Source organism: Perca flavescens, chromosome 3 (genome assembly GCF_004354835.1).
Source record: "Perca flavescens isolate YP-PL-M2 chromosome 3, PFLA_1.0, whole genome shotgun sequence".
NCBI lineage: Eukaryota > Metazoa > Chordata > Actinopteri > Perciformes > Percidae > Perca > Perca flavescens.
Window position 1 is genome coordinate 21,786,171 of NC_041333.1, and position 20,934 is coordinate 21,807,104.

At 40.7% G+C, this 20,934-nt stretch overlaps 2 protein-coding genes across 9 annotated transcripts in view; both read left to right on the forward strand.

The window, feature by feature from the left end:
• Positions 1-4,134, forward strand: part of trip12 (thyroid hormone receptor interactor 12) — a 32,651-nt gene extending 28,517 nt beyond the window's left edge. For 6 of the 8 annotated variants that reach the window (XM_028573037.1, XM_028573038.1, XM_028573039.1 and 3 more), the window contains 3 exons: positions 953-1,047; positions 1,197-1,300; positions 3,537-3,733. In XM_028573037.1, the coding sequence (XP_028428838.1) occupies positions 953-1,047; positions 1,197-1,300; positions 3,537-3,733 (396 nt within the window). Of the gene's footprint in view, positions 1-952; positions 1,048-1,196; positions 1,301-3,536 lie in introns of all 8 variants that reach the window. The other 2 variants (XM_028573033.1, XM_028573040.1) reach the window with 1 other exon arrangement.
• Positions 4,135-7,013: 2,879 nt separating this feature from the next.
• The window catches only part of dner (delta/notch-like EGF repeat containing), a 51,774-nt gene continuing 37,853 nt past the window's right edge, over positions 7,014-20,934 (forward strand). The window contains exon 1 of the mRNA XM_028573984.1: positions 7,014-7,352. Coding sequence (XP_028429785.1) covers positions 7,014-7,352 — 339 coding nt within the window. The remainder of the gene's footprint in view (positions 7,353-20,934) is intronic.

Here is a 20,934-nt window from a genome sequence, read left to right on the forward strand (position 1 = left end):
TCGGCATAACTATAGTATATTTATAGTTTGAATTTAGTCACGGCATGAATATTACAGGTTCCCCAAGGTCTTACAAAGCTTAGCTAACACTTGTGCGATTTCGGATTTCAATTGAATGCATTTTTGTGAATGTCAGAGGTCTTGTTAGGAGGAGGCTAGCTAGCTCTCATTGATGGACTCCAGCTCACGTGGCTCTATCAATGAGACTCGCGGACAAGAGGCGTTTATTTCCCCGATTGTTTGTTTAAATAACTCAACACACATATCCATTATAAGATTAACTGGAACCTGCGGTAAGAGATTGCGGGCGTAACAAGCTCGCTGACCGCACTCTGTCACTCACCGGCCAGCCGGTAGCAGGAAGAGGGGAGGGAGAACAGCGAGCTGCAGGCTCACCCATGGGTGTGACAAAGGTACAGGTTTTGAGATGCTTACGTAAGCATCTAGCTTTGTTGAGATTCGCCAGTTTTCAGCAGCAGTTTCAAAATGAGATTTTCATAGAAAAGGGGTGTCAGTGGGATTTTGAGCTTCTATGTATGTCCTATTTACCCACCGAACTATTGTTATTCAACTATGACTGGGTAAAATCGGTTTTGCATTCTATCACCCCTTTTAAATCGATTGGGATAATCCCGCAGCTCCTTGATAAGGAGGTGAAACTCTCCTCTCTGCGCAATCTCAGGATTGGATGGACTAAGTATTTTTCCTTTTTTTTATTTTTTTTTTTAAGAAGAGGGAGGACCTCAAAATCATCCTCACTGCTTAAAGACTCCATTTTGTATGGTTTTGCAAATTTTCTTGCGAAATTTTTCGCAATGGATTAATTACTATGCATTAGACTCAGTGTGCAAGGTGTCTGTGCGTGGCGAATTCTTTGGATGACCGATGAGAAAAAAACTCAAACGAAAATCTAAATGTATAATTTTGTTTTGTCCCTTCTCTCCTGCTGTAGCTTGACCAGTTGCTGTGTGGTAGTAAATCAGAGACATGGGACGTAAAGACGCTGATGGAGTGCTGTCGACCGGACCACGGCTACACACATGACAGGTGAGGCCAAACGTTTTTTATTTATCCTTGCGTACCGATAAATATGGGTCGGGCCTACTTTTCCTGACTCCCTACAGAACACTGACCGGTATAAGTAAACTTTTGTCTCAAGATATGTTTGATGTGTATTTCCTCCCATGTTTTTGCAGCCGCGCCGTACGGTTCCTGTTTGAGGTGTTGAGCAGCTTTGATGCCGAGCAGCAGAGACTTTTTCTGCAGTTTGTCACAGGAAGCCCCAGACTGCCTGTTGGTGGTGAGTCACCTCTCATACACATACACAAACGCATCAACGCAGGTGAGATTGCTAATAGTGCGTTCCATTTACCTCGGAAGTCTGAAGCCTTAGATGGGAGTGATGTCGCACCCGTGTTGACCACATTCCATTAAAACAAGTCAGATTTCACTGTGGGGTTAGCTCTATCCAGGTTAGCCATTGTTAGCGATACCAGTTGATAACGGCGCATTAGGCTGTTTTTTTTTTGTGTGCATACTAACAGCGTAGCAACATGTCCACAGATAAAGGTTGGACAGGACTGTGTTTAAGACTGGTTTAATGATACACAAATAAGACAATAGGTGACTGCGAGACAGGTAAAAGGTTAGACAAAAAGATTGTGGTTTGGATTTAAACGCTCCTGAGGAACGAACAAGCGTTTCCTGGGTGAATGTACTTTCACTGCAAATTGAACTCCGCTCTCTGGTTTGAGAGCACGGTGTTTAATGTTGACACCACATTGTGCTATTTCATTTTGAGATTATTTTACATTGAAAATTGGAGTGCATAAATAAGTGTTTTGGCATGGCTGGCCGAGTGGCACTATATCCATGGTATTGAAAGGGGGATTTAATTCTTGCATGTTTTGTTTATTCACAAATCGCACACTGTAACGTTACAGTTCACACTCAGAATGATGTGGCTGGGTTAATACTAGCGTCCACAGCATCAGAACTATGTGTTATGTTGATGTTTCAATGCTTTATAAATTACAAGAATTTGATGACGATGCTAAAAACTGTTAAACAGCCTCTAATGGCTGGCTCTGGAAAATGAAATGAAGCCATGTTAATTAAACCCCAACTTCGTGTTATTTTCTTCACAGAGCAGCCACACACTCATCCATAAACTGTATGATAATTAACTGCAAGTCTTCACCAACTTTCTTGCCTGCTTTGTCAAATTGGAACACCTGAACACTGTTCACAAAGCTCTGGCCACTCTTCTTCAAAAAGTTTGAATCTGGCTTAATCCAATGTTCTGATCCGGAAATGTATACAAATTAGCACACATTTAGCAAGATAAGGCAGCATTTTGATAGATAGATAGATAGATAGATAGATAGAGTATACAATATATTTGTCTTAATGTCAGTAATCAACTGGGAAGTTTCATGGTGATACCACTTAATGTATGTTCTTATTCACCTCAGGTGTCTCCCCTCGTTATTATTTTAAATGAATCATTTAAATTTGACCATACAGCCAATAATCAAGCCTTTCCTTAATCTGGATTTTTTTTAATTCATTGTTATTTAAGATAAATTTATATTTCAGTGGTGCTTTTGGAAGAAGTGTAAGCATCTGTATTTTCACCGTTTATAGCAAACAATAGAAAAAATTCAGTCATGTTTGCAGCTCATTCTGTTAAAAACAAAAATCCTGATTTAAAATCGTAATGAAAGAAAAAAGAAGTAACTTAAGAGCGGAAACACTGGAATAAACACTGAATAACAAATGTTTTTGCCTGAAGTAAATATTGTCCTTCTCCTTAATTGTCTTCTCAGAGTACACCAGAGTGGTACATTTTAAAGCTGATATTTCAAAAAAATATCTTGTCACCCCCCTAGAGGGTTTGGGTGTTTGTCACCTTTTCCACCTCTTAACAGTTTGCGGGTATGATATTACTACAACTTTCCCTACTGTTGATGCACGGAGCAGCCGTGTTGGATTTTGGGTGCGGCTTGCTCGGGGTACTGTGAGGGGCTCTGACTTTGAACTCAGAAATTCAGACTTCCGAGTAGAGGTGTGAATCTTCACTGATATCCCGATTCGATTACGATTATCATGTCAGCAATTCGATTCGATATCACGATGCGTCAAATACATTTTTCTATTAAAGCCATGTAGGATATTTAATTCAAAAAACAAAACCTTCTGCAGTGCTCTAATACTAAAATAAATTGGATACATAAAACTACAGCACTGAGCACATGGCACTTCCTGAATGTGCAAAACATACCAGAATATGTAAACCGAAAGGTTGTTAGGCCTACATTAAATTGTAAACAGAAATAATCGATTATTAGCCTGCCAATTATCAATGCAACATCGTCCATGTCACAAATGTACAATGGAACGCACCATACATGACTTAAAGTAGTCCAGCATTAGCCCAAATAGATATTTGCTGAGCTTTATATGAATGTATAAAATGTGAAGCCATGTCTCTACTGTATCTGTACCTGACACCCTGTGCTGCTTCTGTGTCTCAGGTTTTCGGAGCCTGAATCCCCCTCTGACGATTGTGAGGAAGACATTCGAGTCAACAGAGAACCCGGATGACTTCCTCCCCTCAGTTATGACCTGTGTCAACTACCTGAAGCTGCCTGACTACTCCAGCATAGAGATAATGCGAGAGAAACTGTTGATTGCGGCCCGCGAGGGCCAGCAGTCTTTCCACCTTTCCTGATCTCTCCACATCTCACATTCAAATGCCTTCTACAGCGACTGATGAAATCATGACTTCCTTCTTAGTTTTTTTGTAACCACATACATTAAGGCTACATGTACAGCCTTCTTGTTAGAGAAAGCAGCTTGCAGAAAAATTAAGACTCTAAATATATATTTGCTGCCCCAGTCTCTCAAAAAAAATATTAAAAACAAAAATGGAAAAGTGTTCCATGACTCACAGAACTTAAAATATAAAAAAAGAGAGAGTAAAACTTATATCAGTAGTTGAGTAATGTTAAAAAATAAAAAATAAAAAAAGATGACAACATCTGGGTGACATTTTAAATTGCATTGCTATGTGATATTTAAAAAGGGATGTCTCCTCTCCAGAATGGTGGACAACGTTACCGGGTGACTGGGAGGACGGGGTGGGAGGGTCAGGGGTGGGGGGGGTTCCATTGAGCAAGCTAGGTTTACTTTAGCTCCAAAGATCATTTGTACAGACAAATTTGCAGACTTTGCTCATTCTACACATTTGATAGAATAGCTCTTTGTTCTCACGTCTCTTCCCCTCAGTTCGTCTGATCACATTTTGTTCTGTATTATATTGGCCCCAGTTTGTGTGTTGCATTTTGGTTCGGCTTCCCCCCCTCCCTGTGTGTCTTTGCTTCAAGATGTGGGAAAACGAGAATTGCAGTTGGTTGAATGCGGGTAGTGATGAGCGCCTATTATCTTTTTTTTTTTTTTTTTTTTTTTTTTTTTTTTTTTTCCTTCCTTCTACCCAAGTTGAGATTGTGTTCTGGCCTCCTTTATTCTAGAGAGCTCCAGCTCAAATAAAGAGTTGTAACCAATGTGTTGATCAGGTAAATTTTGTTTTTGCTCTTATTTTGATAGTGTCTTTCTGTTGAGCCCTACCTGATGTGTAGGGTTATCTTGGTAGACCAAGCTCTGAGAAACCCTCAACACATATTGTAGCTGGGCACAAAATTTGGCTGGTCTCATTTTATCGTTTCATGGCCAGATAGCATTTCAAGTTCATTTATGGAATAAAGTTTATATGCAGTTTCACACCCCGTTTGAGGTGGGAATGTCTGCTTTACTTTTTATTTTTATTTTTTATTTTCTATATCGTCTTTATTTCTTGCTGTAGTTGGTTATTATTATTATTATTATTTTTTTTTTTTCTTTGCACTGCTGGCTTGGAACAAACCGTGGTGTGCACCTGCAGTCTGTGGCCAGGGGATGGCGCCACTGTATGTTCTCCTGGCCCAATCGTTCATGTGCTGGTTTCTAAGATCTGCAATAATTTACTGCATCAGGTTCATGTTTTTACCTGAACATAAATAAAGTAACTGTTTGACTCATCTTGGTCATTTATTTATCCATCCTTCCATCGCTTTTGACATGTCTCTCTTTGAATCCTTCACAGCTGGCGGATCCTTTTTAGATACTGACCAGTTTTCTATGGGTCCTCTTAAAGCTGGTTATTAAGCAGTTAATTCAGGACAAATCTTGATACACTCTGCTCCTCTGTGGTCGTCAACTGTGGTCAGGTTTAAGTGAGTTGCCATGGAGACAGTGGCAAAGGTGACTTATTTGACTCACCTGGAATGTTGCTTTTTATGTCTCAGTGGGGGTTAAACAACACTCTGGCCTCTAAGCTGGATCTTGACCCACCCCTGTGTTCCCAAACTCTAAACAAAAGAAGGCTTAGCCTTGGACTTAACATAATTCCAATAGGTGTGTGTGGATGTTGAATTAATGTTACTATACTGTTCCTCAACTTGTGAAAACTTGTGACTTGTCATGGTCTGCTAAAATTTCTGCTTCATATTGAAGTAGAAAGAGGGTAGTTTTTCACTAGTGGTTTATTTTTGTCAGTGTTCTTTTTTTTTGTCTCCTGTCTTTATACACTTCCAATATAAGATGAGGGACTGAATTCACAGTCCTTGTTTTGTGCATTCAGTTTATTCCAGATTTTATCAGAAGCTTATATGTGGCTTCACAAAAAACAAGTGTATCTTCTTGTTTCATGAAAGAAACCTTTAAATAAAGCTTAAATGCTGGATCTTATAACTCAACTATATAGCATCTTTCGTTCCTTATAAATGTCCTTGTCTTTCAAACTCCATACAAAGTTTGGGTTTATGTTCTAAATTTGTAATCCACAGGTGTCTCAAACTAGTAATATTGGCTAGTAAATTTAACATGAAATTGGTGGACAGCCCCTTTTTAAAGTTCATTTTCCTTGAAAAAATTTTAATTGGTTAATCAGTCAAAAATATAAACTGTGACCACCCACTGCAGAATTCCTCACAAAGAAGCATTGCATCAGATTACAGGCTCGAGAGGAAAATCCACCCTAAAACAGAATTCCTAATGACCGAACCAACGTGCCCCGTAAAAAGTCAGCTGGTTCCTGCTGTTGTGATATAGGAGGCTCGACTGGTCGTGAAAATATTTCCGGTATTTCAACTGTCATGTAAAGAGGTTTACTCACCACCTTGGTTGTCAGGTGATAGTACCTTGGTGAATGAAAGTTTGGGATCTCTAACCTTTGGGATTGCACCATTCATATACAATCTCCTTTTAGGCAGTTTTTTTTTTTTTAATGACATTTTTTGGTTTTGAACCATCTCCGGTGCCTACATCATTATTCTGCTATTTTTGGACTTGGAGTGCATCATCTCCCTTGTGGTAATACCTCCGGTTATCGCTGTGAAGCAGCTAATCTTATGGTAAAGCCGATGAGGATTTTCCCCTTAAACACCAGCACCTCTTCTCCTCCTCCTTCCTCCTCTGTCTTCCCCAACTACAACCTCCTCCCTCCCACCTTGAAAGCCTGACTCCAAGGAGAGGTTATGGATGGTGAGACTCTAAATGATGAGGGTGCATAGCTCCCTCCTCTACGCTGCACAGTGTGAGAAGCCAGAATAGTGTGTGTGTGTGGGGGGGTAGTGTCGTCAGCTATCATCGTCACTGTGACTCGGAGACAGAAAAGAGCCGAGAGCCCTCCCCTTCTCCTCCTGCATCCCCACCTCTCCCTTAGCCTCCACACAATCAGCCAGTCTGCTCTCAGTCATTTTGCCTGCGCACAGCTGAAGCTCCACATCCAAAAACAGCCTCCTCCTCCTCTCTCTCTTTCTTTCTCTCTCTCTCTCTCACACACACACACACACACACACACACACAGTCGCTCACAGACCTCTGCTGCATGAACCGCAGCTGCTTGAGCTCTGAGGAAAGAGGAGAAAGATACACACAACAACAAAAAGAAGAACAGAAAGCAGCATAAGAAGATGAGGATAAGTGTTTGCATTGCGCCGGCAGGCTCCTGCCGCCGTCCCACACAGATCGTACAGAGCTTCACACCCCCCTTGCTTATGCTCCTCCTGCTCCTGAGCAGCAGCAGCAGCAGCAGCATCGGGGCCATCCCCTCTGCCTTCAATCTGGCCCCGGACACCCCAGCCCCGGCCGAGCCCACCCCGACCCAGGCCACGCCTCGCCCGGACCCCTGCGAGGGACGACCCTGCCTCAACGGGGGGTCCTGCCTGGCCCTTCCATCTGCTGGCAGGCCAGAGGACACCTGGGAGTACACCTGTACGTGCAGCGAGGGCTTCACAGGACGCAACTGTGAGGTACGGACACATTTAGTTTTTAAGTTCATCTACCTGTATGAACACAGGATTAATACTGAGCAGTCTCTGTGTGTGTGTGTGTGTGTGTGTGTGTGTGTGTGTGTGTGTGTGTGTGTGTGTGTGTGTCTGAGTGTCTGATCTTTTTCTTTAGTTTTAGCTTGAAAGGACAGATAGGCTGCTAAGTGAGCATGGAGTAGAGGACTAAGACTAAGCAGATTGTTCCATGTGTTAGTTATTTTATTAAGCAGAGAATAAAGAGCTGCATTTGCTCATTATTTGTGTTTTGATAGGAATTTGGGTTTCTTTTTGGTTTGCATTGAGCAGCTCAGAGTCACTCGGAGCCGTTATCATTCAGGGGTTCACCTTGGATGGTTTGTGTGTGTGTGTGTGTGTGTTAAACCTGCATCCTATCTGTGTTTTGATTTGCATTCAAGCCATACAGTAGATGACGGCATGTGTGAGTGCTTTTTTGCTCTCTGCTGTTCTCGGATGTTTTATTATTTTTTTTAAATAATGGGAGCATGTGCTGTCACTGAGACGAGTGCTGCGTTGCTGTGGCAACAGGAGGGAAGAGCAGCTGCAGTGAGATGCGAGTGAAAACTGTAGATATGTGTTTGCGAGAGAGAGAGTATATAATCATGTACTGTAGGAGTTGTTGAATATTTTGGACACACCGCTTTACCCCCAAGGTGTCCCCAAGTTTTGTTTTTACATCTGCGTAAACTAAAGAAGTGCGGGTGAAGTATGGGTGAGTCCGTTAACATCTGGGATCAGGCCAAAGGACCAGTCTCCACACTGCATTCATTAATTGGAACATCTGGACAGCCATGAATAACACAAGTGCTTTTCTGTCGCAGGCGTCACAACATCTCATATTTTTAAAGTTATTTGTGTTCATCTGGCTAAAGCTAGTCCCTTAGCAATTCTAGCGGTCTCTTGAATTGCATTCTGCATGATAACGTCATTGAAATATCTGTTCATCATCAGCCGAATGCAAAAATACAAAATAGATTTGAGCATCAAAAGGTCCACTTACTAGCTTTTTTTAAAGATTTCATCTGCCGTTTAATGGAAGTTTGCATTATGTAAATTTCACCCCCCCATGCATCCTGCTCCTCCAGGTGTGTCTGCAGTATCATGTCAGATCAGGAGACCCCAAATATCCAGCAGAGTCCCTGGAGAAAAACAAAATGCGTGAATATGGCTGATAGTAAAATATTAGACTCATAGGATTGTTTCCATTGCATTACATTGCTGGATCGGGTTTATAGCACTTGGTACTCCGTTAGAAGATAATTTCCATCGCTGAGAAATTATTTGAAAAGGGACAACAAGGATGTGTCTCCTTTTACACGTCCCTGGAGTTGACCTTCACACCTTTGTTCTTCCTACTGCATCGTTTTTACACTTCTATCTATCCAAGGACATCTAAAGTTCTGAAGCAGCCAGTTCTGCACTGTGTGAATTCAGCACCTTATTGATCTGCACATAAACCTGCTCTTCTGCTGGATTACATGAAATCCATTTGAGTTTAACAATAAATGGACTGAGCCTCGTTTGCATTAGGCTCAATAGGCAGCCAGGCCTCTGAGTCATGCTGGGGGGGGGGGGGGAAGAGAGCATCCGCCAGCAGTAGAGAGGATAAATGAGTCTGCTGCAGCATCACAGAGGGAAACGGCAAGGTGACTGGGTGAACTTTAGCTGAGTCACCAACAGGTGGCAGCCACATCCCCCCCTTGTGTTTGCATGTGGATATGCATAGTGTGTTCGCTTACCTTGTTAGTCAGTATGACAGTGGAAGGTATGTACAGGTGAGCGTTCTAGTGGTGTGAAAGGCATTGAATTGTAGCCATTTAGTGGAGCATTCAGCCAGGGACCCGATCACTGTCTCCTTGGCTGTCCTGGTTTCGTGTCTCAGAATAGAAAGCAGCTGCAGTTTGTTACCTCTGCAGCCTGCTTTACTTTACCGCGCTCTGCTCCACATAAACCACAGAGGAGGATACCGTCACACAGCCAGAGCTGAAGCTGGACAATACCTGCGCACTATTATCATATCTTTTATGCTAAGAGAAATAAAAAAAAGCCTGTAAGCTGTCCTTTTGGAATTCACTGCCAATGGCCTTTCTCTGAGTTATTAGCTTCTCAGCCTCTGGCTCTTTCATTATTGAAAGGCCTGTTGTGCGCCCTGATGGATTTGGTAACTTGCTCTACAACACAATTGGGTTGTGGCAGCGCAAAACAGCCATCTGTCATGAAGGAATTCTGTCCAGGGACTTCTTGCTGAGTAGTTCAGCCATTCAGCTATATGAAAGAAGTGGATCATAACAGAATTTGCAGACAGCCCCAGCGTTATGAACACAGGATTTTTTTTTTACTGTTTTTTGGAGAGGGCATGTGGGTACTGAAGACTAAGGTGGTAAAATAAGTGATACCTCTATACGGTAGCTGTTTCTGCAGCCGAAAGTTCTGCTTCAACTTAATAGCGCGCAGCTTTTTGATCCTTGTGATAATACTTTTTAGATCTCGGCTCATCACCTTTCCTTCTCTCAGCATGAACAGGTGCTTTCTCACTGAAAATCTCCTCACTTCTGCTGTTATAATAAGCCTCGTTTTTAGTCTTCATTCTTCTTACTGTGATGTTTGCCCTTTTCTACCACCAATTACTCTGTGTAAGAACATATTAAAGAAGTAGTTTAATATTTAGAGTAAGTTAGAGTTGATGAAAATATTAATAATGTGAAGGTAAAGTCAGCAGCTGCTTAGCTTAGCATAAAGACTGGAAACCGCTAGCCTGGCTCAGCCCAAAGGTAACTAACGCTGCCTATCAAAACCTTTAAAGATATAATTAACACTATATCTCATTAAACCGGCAAGTTTTGCAGGGGGTTATATGTGGCATTATTTGTTGGCCAGAAGCAGTGACACCGCTTTCAGCCAAGAAATAGTCCCAGTTAGGATTTGCTAGCTTCCAGTATTTATGCTAAGCTAAGATAACTATATCTCCTGGCTCAAGCTTCATATTTAACAAACAGATGTGAGCACTTTTTATTTTAATTTTTTTTTAAATCTGTATGAAAACTGAAGTGTAAAAGCGACAAGTTGTGGTTTTACTTGATTGTATTTTAAAGGCCCATCTAGGGACGGGCATTGCAAATTAGCGTAGGCTATAAATGCTGTGGTGTGTGGCATAGGTCTATGCTACTATACAAATAAACATAAAATGAAATGAAAATGAGCTATTCCTTTAAGCTTGTTGCCTTATTTGTCATACATATATGTGCCTTCATCTTCAGGATTAATGTCTATGTAAGAAGATGGGTGTTGTATGTTGACATACAATGCCCAAGACACAGCAACAGACAAAGATGTTAATTAGATGTTAAGATGGGAAAATTGCTATTTACATCCGAGATCCTTTCACTTGCAATTCAGCCAGTTTAAAAAGTGTCAAGTAGAGGTGACATTCATCTGGTAAATACAGCTTATTTTCCATTTAGGCTAAATGTGATAACTGCCAACACAGATTGTTGCATTAAAAGGTCTCAGTGAAAGTTAAAAAAGCCGAGAAAGGGGTGCGTGCGTGCGTGCGTGCGTGCGTGCGTGCGTGCGTGCGTGCGTGCGTGTGTGTGTGTGACTCTGCTGCTACAGATACAGTACAGCCTAAGCTGCATCCAATTAAGCAGAGCTCAAAGCTCATCACCAGCCTTTGCTCTCTTTGATATCCCTGGCTTGTTAGTGAGTGGGAGAAGCCACAAGGAATATGGTTTTATATAAATAATTATATATATATATATATAATAAAATATATGTGTGTTTGTTAATGGACTTTCATATCCTAGAGGGAGTTCTTCCTCTATTTACTGAAGCACTTCTGTTGAACTCAGTAGTGTCGTTTGTTCTGAAGATCATTCACATGGCTTGGGCTGGTGTTCCTCAAACTATGCTGTCGCCACAGTGTTTTTTAGCTAGTTATGTAGGGCTGCAACAAATTATTAGTTTCATTATTGATTAATATTATTAAAGCTATAGTGCGTAGTTTCTGTCTCCCCCATGAGGAATTCTAAGTAATGACAACAACTCTGTCGGTGCATCAACATGATACAAGCCTTCTGTGATCGCGTTTCACTCCAACTCCTCCTCAACACAGTTGCTAAGTTGTCAAGGAGGACACGGAAGATTAAAAAAAAATGATAGACTCTTCAGAAGAGGTAATTATCTTTACTTGAATTTCGGCGTCGCCTGACGACACCAGTTTCTGAACATACCCATACTGAGAAATACAGAGAGAGTTGTGTGGAGCTGATAGTCTTAATTAGCTTTGTATCAACTCATTTGGCAATGGCTTGAATGTAACGGACGTTCATTATTATAATAAAGTTATGCACTAAAGCTTTAAAAATGACTTGAATACAAAGCAGAGAAAAGCAGCAAAATCTTAAAATTTCAGACACTGGAACCAGAGGACATTTGACATAGTTAATTTGACAAATTGATCAAATTTGTTGCCGATACATTTTTTGCCAATAGACAAATCCATTAATTAACTAGTTAGTAACTAGTTCATAGTTTTCAGCTTTAAAATCTCAAAGAATATTGGTGTTGAAAGGACACAACTGTACAATCTAATTAAATACATAAGGCTCCTTCACCAGTGATGAATTTCTGAACTTCTAATTGGATATTACGCTGTTAGATACTTTTGACCAGGTTCTGTTAGATACCTGGATGGCAGAAGGCCATTTTACTGTGGGAACTGTGGAGAACAGGGATTTTTTCATTTTGTACTGTGCCTAACTTCAGTGGATTATAACATAATATGTTAGACCAAACTTTTCTATGGATGTCCGTTTTTGAGAAATGACAAAAGCCTAAATGTGGCCAGCAACAGACTAAGTGAGGCTTGTTTTTAGCCTCTTTAGTCCTCTTCTGCTTCACTCTTCTAGGCCTATATCTGAATAAAGAGGCATTACAATGTTTATTTTTTTCTGATGACTACTGTAATATTACTGTTTCTCTAAATGCACTTAAAACACCTCACTATACTAACAATGAAGTCACGTTGTTAAGGATATTGAAAACCATATAAAGCTACACTAGAGGCTGCAATGTCCGTTACATCCCACTACATGAATTTGTTGGACAGAATATTTTGAGAGGCAAAACATGTAGAGTTTGTTTGAGTTTGGAGCCACAGGGATTATTAAAAGCAACGTAGTTCAGCATGGTGGGAAATGTGTCTTCTAGATAATAAAATATCTTAAGTGCAAAGTTGACATTTGTGGCTGAGGTTGGCGCAAGAAAAAGCTCATCAAGTGTCTAAAAAGTCCATCCTCCTAATAACTTTTTATGGCAAAGACAAAAAGAGATTCTGATTTAAGTAAGGCAGTAAATTGTTGCAGTTTTCACGGTCAACTTGGAAAATAGATGGTGAACAGCCGCAAACTGTTGCATCATTTGCAAAGGGAAACATCCTCACGTCATCAGTTACAGATGGTTTGACGAAAGCAGGGTTGTCACTTTGGTAACAGGCTGCTTATAACCCTGCTGGCACCTTTGATACAGCAGCTACCCATCAGCAGAAAAAAAAGAGACTCCTTTGAGCTATTATCACTGAGCTATCACTATTCATGTTGATGTCCTTAGATGTTACGAGGCGGACACTGCTGCCTTTGAGCAGGAGGGCTCTTGGCCAGTCACTTTGGTCATTTCCATATCACACATCACCTGGCCTTTTGATCTGTTGGGAAGCGTATGAGGAGGTGGTGGTATGATGTGTTAGTGAGGCCTAATACATATAGATGATACAGGTGGTGACATGACATGAGCGGCTCAACATCTACAAGTGCCTATGCTCTGCATATTGATCGCTACAGTCACCTATGGGTCCATTATTATATCCATTATCCATTATTATGACAGCTGAAAGTCATTTAGCTTTACTTGATGTGGCTTGCTCAGTAGAATTTGCTATTTGGATTCTATTACTATCTTATTCTATTTACATTTTTAGTCACGCTAGCAGAGAGATTATTTTAACGAACTAAGCACACGGAGTGAAGCGCCTGGCGCAGGTGCGTTTAGGGTGTGTACAAATCCACTTTTGCTAGTTTAACGGCGGAAAACAGGGTCCGTGCGCCAGGCGCATGGTTCAGATAGGTGTAGGTGTGTTTTGGGCATAACATGCTATAAACCAATCAGTGTCATCTTGCATTTGAACCTTGGCGGATTGCTATTATGATGGCGGATTTGCTAAGCAGGAATGAGAGATTTTCAGGAGAAGAAACTGATCTGCTCGTGCGTGAAGTGAAGTGAAAGCGCCCTAACAGATCATATCATGATACTATTTCACATTGTAATATTTTTATTTTTAACACACATATTTTTGTGTGTAACAAGCATAGTGTGCGCGCTGTGCACGAGCCTAGGCACATTTTTGCGCTGTTAAAATAACAATGAAATGCTGCGTTATTGACTTTAGACCAGGTTTTTGTTGGTCAATGGTGCAATCACTTTCCACTGCCTCAAGATAGCAATATGCCAGGAATGCACCTGAACACACCTCCCTGTAAGACCAGAACGCCCATGGGTGCACAGATGGGCGCAGGTGCATTGGCTATTTAAACGACATGGGTGCTGGACGGGAAATTGACAAATGCATCGGTCTTAAACTAGCAAAGACACTTGCGTCGGGCTTTGCATTGCGCTGCGCCGGGTGCAAGATAGGGCAGAGATGTTGGTCAGTCCACCATTTTGGTCCAGACTGAAATACTATTATAAACTTTTGTACAGCCATTCATGGTCCCCTGAGGATGAATCCTTCTCAGTTTGGTGATCCCCTGACTTGTGAGGTTCATATTTGTGGTTCAGAGTGAAATATCTCCACTATTGGATGCAATATGGGTAATTCATTATCATTCATGAATTGTGATCAGGCCCCTTAACGTTTGCGCCATCATCAATCAAGATTTTACTTTGTCCAGTACTTTAGTTAATGCACAAATACCTGAAAAACTAATACAATTCCCTTCAGCCTCAGCTATACTTATTAGCAAATGTTAGCATGCTAACACACTAAAAGATAACAAACATGGTAAACATCATATCTGTTAAACAGCAGAATGTTAGCATTTGCACTGTGAACATGTAGGCATGTTGTTGTTAGCATTTAGCTCAATTACAAGTCAAGGAAATTTGTATTTTTTATTTCTTTAGTGTTTACACCTCATTACCATTTCATTTGATTCTGGTAGTCCATTAAGGGACTTTTGTATTTTTTTCGTATGTTCAATATTTTGCATTTATCCTCTGTTATAATAATAAATACATTCGTGTCACATTCTCATTAGGGGTTGAGCCCCCCTAAAGGTCTGATCCTAGAATCGCCCCTGGACAACAGACATGTTTAATCTCTGCTTCTTTTTTTCTTGTGTCCTTAAATACAGTCTTACTAGTTGCTTTCAAGCACTTATGACTGCTCACATATCTGCAGCCCATATTTCTTTTTTTTTTTATTACTGCTCATCATGAATAGGGCTCTTATCTCTGTATCATTGGCTGTATATGGAGAGGTCTGGCGTTGAAACTTCTCCCTCTTTGTCCTGGATAGAATAAAGTCATTACATTTCTGTAAGTGTTTTTTTATTGCTTTTTGTCTGCGCCCGTTGCTATTTATATCTTTAATGGACCAGCGAGTTGTGTCACCATTCGCAGTATAATGTAAAAAAGGGCTGAGCAGCTCTTACTCAGCAGCAGTTCACCCCAATAATAACACTCTGCCCTGACACCATCATTGTACTGTCGCTTGTAATGATTGCTCTTGTTGTTGTTGCTGTCAACATAAAGTGTGTGTGTGTGTGTATTTTAGAGGTGGAAATCAAACACTTTGCTGATTCGAATCACTTCGTTCTGTTCAGTTCAAAGATTCATAGTCACTGACTATGTAGTTTGTTCACTTTTTTTCCTGAGCTCGGCAGAATGACTGGTCAACTTCACTTCAGTATGTAGCCTACGTCAGGAAGTGAACGCATCACCGTCCATACAGCTCAAGTTCAGTGCTGATTCTGACTGACTTCAGTTCAATTGTACGTTCAGTCTGTTTCCTGCTAAGCTCTTAACCTATACAAGCACGGCATTGTGTGTATATGCTTCTAAATGCTCTGTCTCCTCTGTGTGTGAACACTTTTCTTTATTTTCTGCGGGAATGTTAGGTACAGTAAGTGTGCTTGTGCATGTTCCTGTATGTGTGTTTATATAGTGCAAATACACATATACCAAGACTGGCATTGTCATTTTTTTGGTGCGCTTTTTTTTTTTTTCTTAATCGCCACCAATTTATCTTCTTATTCACCCGTTTGAATAGGTCTAATGTGTGCTTGTCACTCAGTTTGATAAATGGGAATTAATAATGGCTTACATTCTCATCTGCCTATGCAGCTAGCTACCTGGCTACATCTACCAACCATGTTTTTTGTTTATTTAAATCCCTATTGTTGTCATTGTAGCAATGGCAACAGCGTAAAAACAAAGTATAACTTAAAAATGTGGTAATTAGGGGCGACCTCTAGCTCACCCAGTAAGAGCGTGCACCCCATGTAGGCCGAGTCCTTTGCAGTGACCAGGGTTCGAGTCCGACCTGTGGCCCTTTGCTGCGTGTCATCCCCCATCTCTCTCCCACCTTTCCCGTCTCTCCACTGTCACTCTAAAATAAAAGGGAAAAAAGCCCCCAAAAAAATAATCAAAAAAAACTACATCAATTATGTCCATATTCCCTCATGTCGCAGCCTCCAAGTGTTTCTAACTCAGTTTCAACTGATCCCTCCAGAATTGCAGGTCAAGTGATGCCTACAAGATGTTTCCAATGTACAATTATAGAGCTGTAAACAATTAATACATATTTCTAAATATCCTAAACACACTCCAATTACTTTTTACTCACAGTTTAAGCAATTAGGCAAAAAACATTTTTTAAAGTGCAGTGATTCACAATGTTATCACAAACCTATTTTTATCTCTGACAAAGTAAATCAAAGTGATGCGTACGCGGCAGGATAAAAGAATATAAATAATAAAAATAAAGAGATTTGAGAAGATTGGAATTTTTTTAACAAAGCTTTTCTTGTGGAAAACCTGATGCGGCCCAGCCTCACCCAGACTCTGCCTCCAGCGGCCCCCAGGTAAATTGAGTTTGAGACCCCTGGACTAGGGCCTAGGTTAGGTCATGATCAGGCATTGCAGAGATTGCTGGTGAGGGTTAGAGGAAACACAAATCCATCAGGAAACAGACACAGATCCATACAAGTGTTTTAGTGTGTAGAAGAATGGCTGGCTGCAGAGTTAATGTGTGTATCATCCTCTGCTCTGTTGCCCTTCTTCCTTCCAAAAGACAGTGACTCAGTAACAGATGCAGAACTCACTTAGACATGCACGCACGCACGCACGCACGCACACACACACACACACACACACACACACACACACACACACACACACACACACGTACACACACGTCAGTTAAGTTGATCTCACAATATGTTATTTAATGAAGCCAATTGGGAGACAAGCCACCATGCTGCAGTGTATGTGTGTATGTACTGGTGTGTGTCGTGAACATCTTCTCTTAGCTGCAGACAATGAAATGCCAGCTTAATCAAAAAAAAAAAAAATCCCTTCAAGACCAGCAGAGCATCTCCAACGGAGTGAAAGGAGCGAAGGCGCAGTCACCAGCCCCTGGCGTTAGACACAGAGATTAGCTCGTATTAACATCTGGGCCTGTCTGCCAGTTGATAGGAGAGACGCTGTGGAAAATGTGGCTGTCTTTTGGGGATTGTGCGGGAAATGTATTCATCAAAAAACTAAATATTCAGCCTGAATTGATGAAGAAGTGCACCCAAAATTGAGTTTTTGTTAATTGTAGTGGGAGGAGGGCGCTAACACAAACAATCAAACTTCACTTATTAGCATAGTTTACTTCTAAAATATACTGCAAGTTGCTTTTTAAATTAAATTGAGTTTCAGTAACATCAATATGTTCTACACAAATCTAAAACTCAACTTCATATCTGTTAAAACTGTGCAGTACATCGAAGTTGTCTCCATATTCCCCATGTTGTACAATGAGGTTATGGTTTATCTGAACCGAGCGTTCAAACAAGCGGTCTTCAGTTTCTATACAAATATGTGTTTATAAAAGCAGTAAGTGTTTTTGATGGTATTTTAAATCTTATATTTAGTGCGAAGGAAACTGCTGAGCAGTGACATGGGTTAAACATGATTTTGCGCCGTGGGAGAGAGTTGAGCGCTCTGTCTGGAGGAATCGATCCTGTCTAGAGCTTGGTCTCCTGCTGATTCATCCGCCTCCAACAGCTCAGCTCTGATCCCATCAATCCTCAGTGATCAGCAGTCGATCGCTGTGTCTCAGAGTGGGTTTTACACATTTAAGAGATTGCCCTCTCTTGGCTTTTTAAAAATGTTCACAACATTTCATTAAAGTAGTGAAACTTTTCAAAAATCAGCTGTAATTCAACAGTTCTTTTTTTTTTTGACAAATCTGAATCATAACAACTCAACAGATCTAACCAGCATTTTAACAACACCATGTCTTTGTCTTAGAGTAAAAATAAGCATAATAATAATCCCATAACAAAACCAACAATAAATTGATTTTAATATTTTTTTGTGTGTATCTAAAGTCTAAGTATCTATAGCTTGTTCCTCTGCCATAGAGCTCAATTGTTAAAAGAACTTAAAAACGTTACCTAAAAGAACCACATTGTTGCACTATGTGACATGATATTTCATTGCAATAAAAATGTCACTCATTTTAATCCCACATGCTCTGTCCTGCTGCTGTAAATACTTACTAAAACAACAAATGGGTCAATCCACCACTAAAATAGTCCCCAACAAATGCACCATTTCTGGTTTAAGTAATATTTTCTAAAAAACTACAGGGCCTACTACTTGGAATTTGCTAAACCTTTAAAAAAATAAAACTATATATTTGTGACTTGTTTTTAAAAAATAACATATGTAGCTAGAACCAATGAGTTTGTAGATGAGTGCCAGTAGGAAAGTTAGAATATATTGAGAGACAGACTAATTTATTGTTGGATTAAGTAGTTTCATGGGATTTGTTTACAATAGTAACAATATCCTTTAAATGAGGAAAAAACACCATCACCTTCCATTTACCGTCTACCATCTTCTTCTATTTTTATTTGGACAAACTGAAAAATAAATAGTCCTAATACGGTATTAAAAAGTTAACCAAACACAACTCTGTTCAGAAAAATACAAACAAAAAAACCTGAATCATATTTGGCATTGTCGATTCTTTCCCGTCATCCCTCCCCCTGTTGTCGTTCGAACATGATATGTAGGCGTTGTTGCAGATCTGGAGCTCTTCAAAAAGATTAAAAAGCTGCGTCCTCACTGGGGTGGCTTCTAAAAACAGTTTCTTCGTCTTCGGGGATAAAGCCGGTGGGAGGACAGCGATGATGCATGTCCACTGTCGCCTCCTAATGTGAGGCTCAGTTGTCATTGCTATGCCCTCATTCCTCTCCTAGGGTCTCCATGGCAACAGAGAAATGACCAGGGGAGCCAAAAGATCAACAGGTGGAGAGTACACAACACCAAGCAGAAAATGTCAGCTACTTCCGTGCGCCTCGTTTTTTTAATGCAGAAAGGAAACAGAACAAATCATGTGGCCCACCTTAAGCACACAGAGTAAGTCAGTATGACATGTTATCTATGTTCCTCCTTTGAACAATCTAGTTTTATACAGAATTATTCTTGTGCTCAATAGCTGTCTTGCTGTTCTCCGACTTCCTGAGATGCAGGTGAAATTAATGGGGATTATGTACAGATGTTTAGGTGACAATGGGAACAGGATGTTCTACTTCCAGTGTTTCAGTGACTAATTCCCTTTGGCAGCAGGACGAGCTCCAGATCCACTTGTAGCCTATTATGAAACGAAGAGGGATTTTGCTTAGTTCTAGATCTGATACGTACCTTTTTAAAACAATAAAATGTGACCTGAAAATCCCTTAGTTTTGAAAAGTGACAAAAGCCTCAAAATTCAATTCAATTCAGTTGTATTTATTGTGTCAAATCATAACAGAATTTTTCTCAGGACACTTTACAGATAGAGTTGGTCTAGACCACACTCTATTAACAGAGCCCCAACAATTCCCCCCAAGAGATTGCATTTGGTGCGACAGTGGTAAAGAAAAACTTCCTCTTAACAGGCAGAAATCTCGGACAGACCCTGGCTCTCGGTGGGCAGCCTTCTGCATCGGCCAGTCGGGGGAAAGAGATAAAGAGATACAGAAAAATATGACATAATAATAGTAGTGGGTATAATAGAATGACATGATGAACAAAGGCAATTATAGTAACAATAAAGATAATAGAACTAGGACTAATATAAATAGTAGTAGCAGCGCAGCATTGGGCAGGACCACAGCAGCAGCTGCAACCAAGATAGGTGCCACCACAATCCAAGGAAACCTGTGAGGAGAGAAAGGACTCCCGGGGATGAAGCTAAGTCCTAAAGCTACACCTCATGTCTTTTATTCAGTTCCAGAAACTGTTTTGCTTTCATGCTGGTTCCCATTTAATTGTGTCAGTTGTCACCTTTTTTTTTTTCTTCTTCATACTGTGGATATCTTGTTTTGCAGGAACCTTCTGTGTATGTAGGTCAGAGCGAACAGCAAGCTCATAGCTCACCACACAGAATGACATCCATCTCTACCAGCTGTGGCCTGAGAGAGAGGAAAATACGTATATTGCATTATAGTGTTTTCCTCCTGCAGAAAGACATTCATTTATACTATAATCCACCCCTTGGACACACAAACCACACACAATCCATATCTAAACCTGTAACTCTAAATTCACTATTATAGCTCTTGTTCCTCAGTAAGTCGGATCACAGTGGGTAACTGTGAACTGAGTAACTTTTTATGCAGAGAGTAATGATGAAACAGCATGTCATATGGAGAGAGGCAGCTTAAAAGCCAGGAGGAGGGCTTCCATCCAAATCATTAAGTGTTCTGTGTTGCACAGCAGAGTCTGATTTAGTGTCTTATAGAAGGCAGCTACTGACCTACTGGTGTTAATGCTGCAATGTCCTTGATGTATAATGTATGAGTGATATATGTCCACTGTCAGACCACAACTGCCTGTAACTGTGAGAGAAAAATGTAATTTTTTTCATACACTACTGGGGGTGTTAAACCATCACCGTGACCGTGACTCTGTGGTTGTCCAGTATGGACGCGTGTTTGTTGCTGTTCGTGCATGGTTTGAATGAGGGGAGAAAAACCCACACACATGGTGTGACGGGTTTTTCCAGCATGTTTTCTCCCCTCATTGTTGTGGTATGTACTGTGTACACTATGTCCTATATTGTCGTATTATATCGAGCTGGATGACATCTTTGTTTATGTTAAAAGTTACGGCTATGTTATTGTTACAGAGCTAAGCTAACCTGGGCTCGTTGAGCTAACCTAGCTCGTAATATTAATTATATTGTCTCCTCTCCCTGCGTGTTGCGTTTAGCGTGAGACAGAGACCTGAGCTG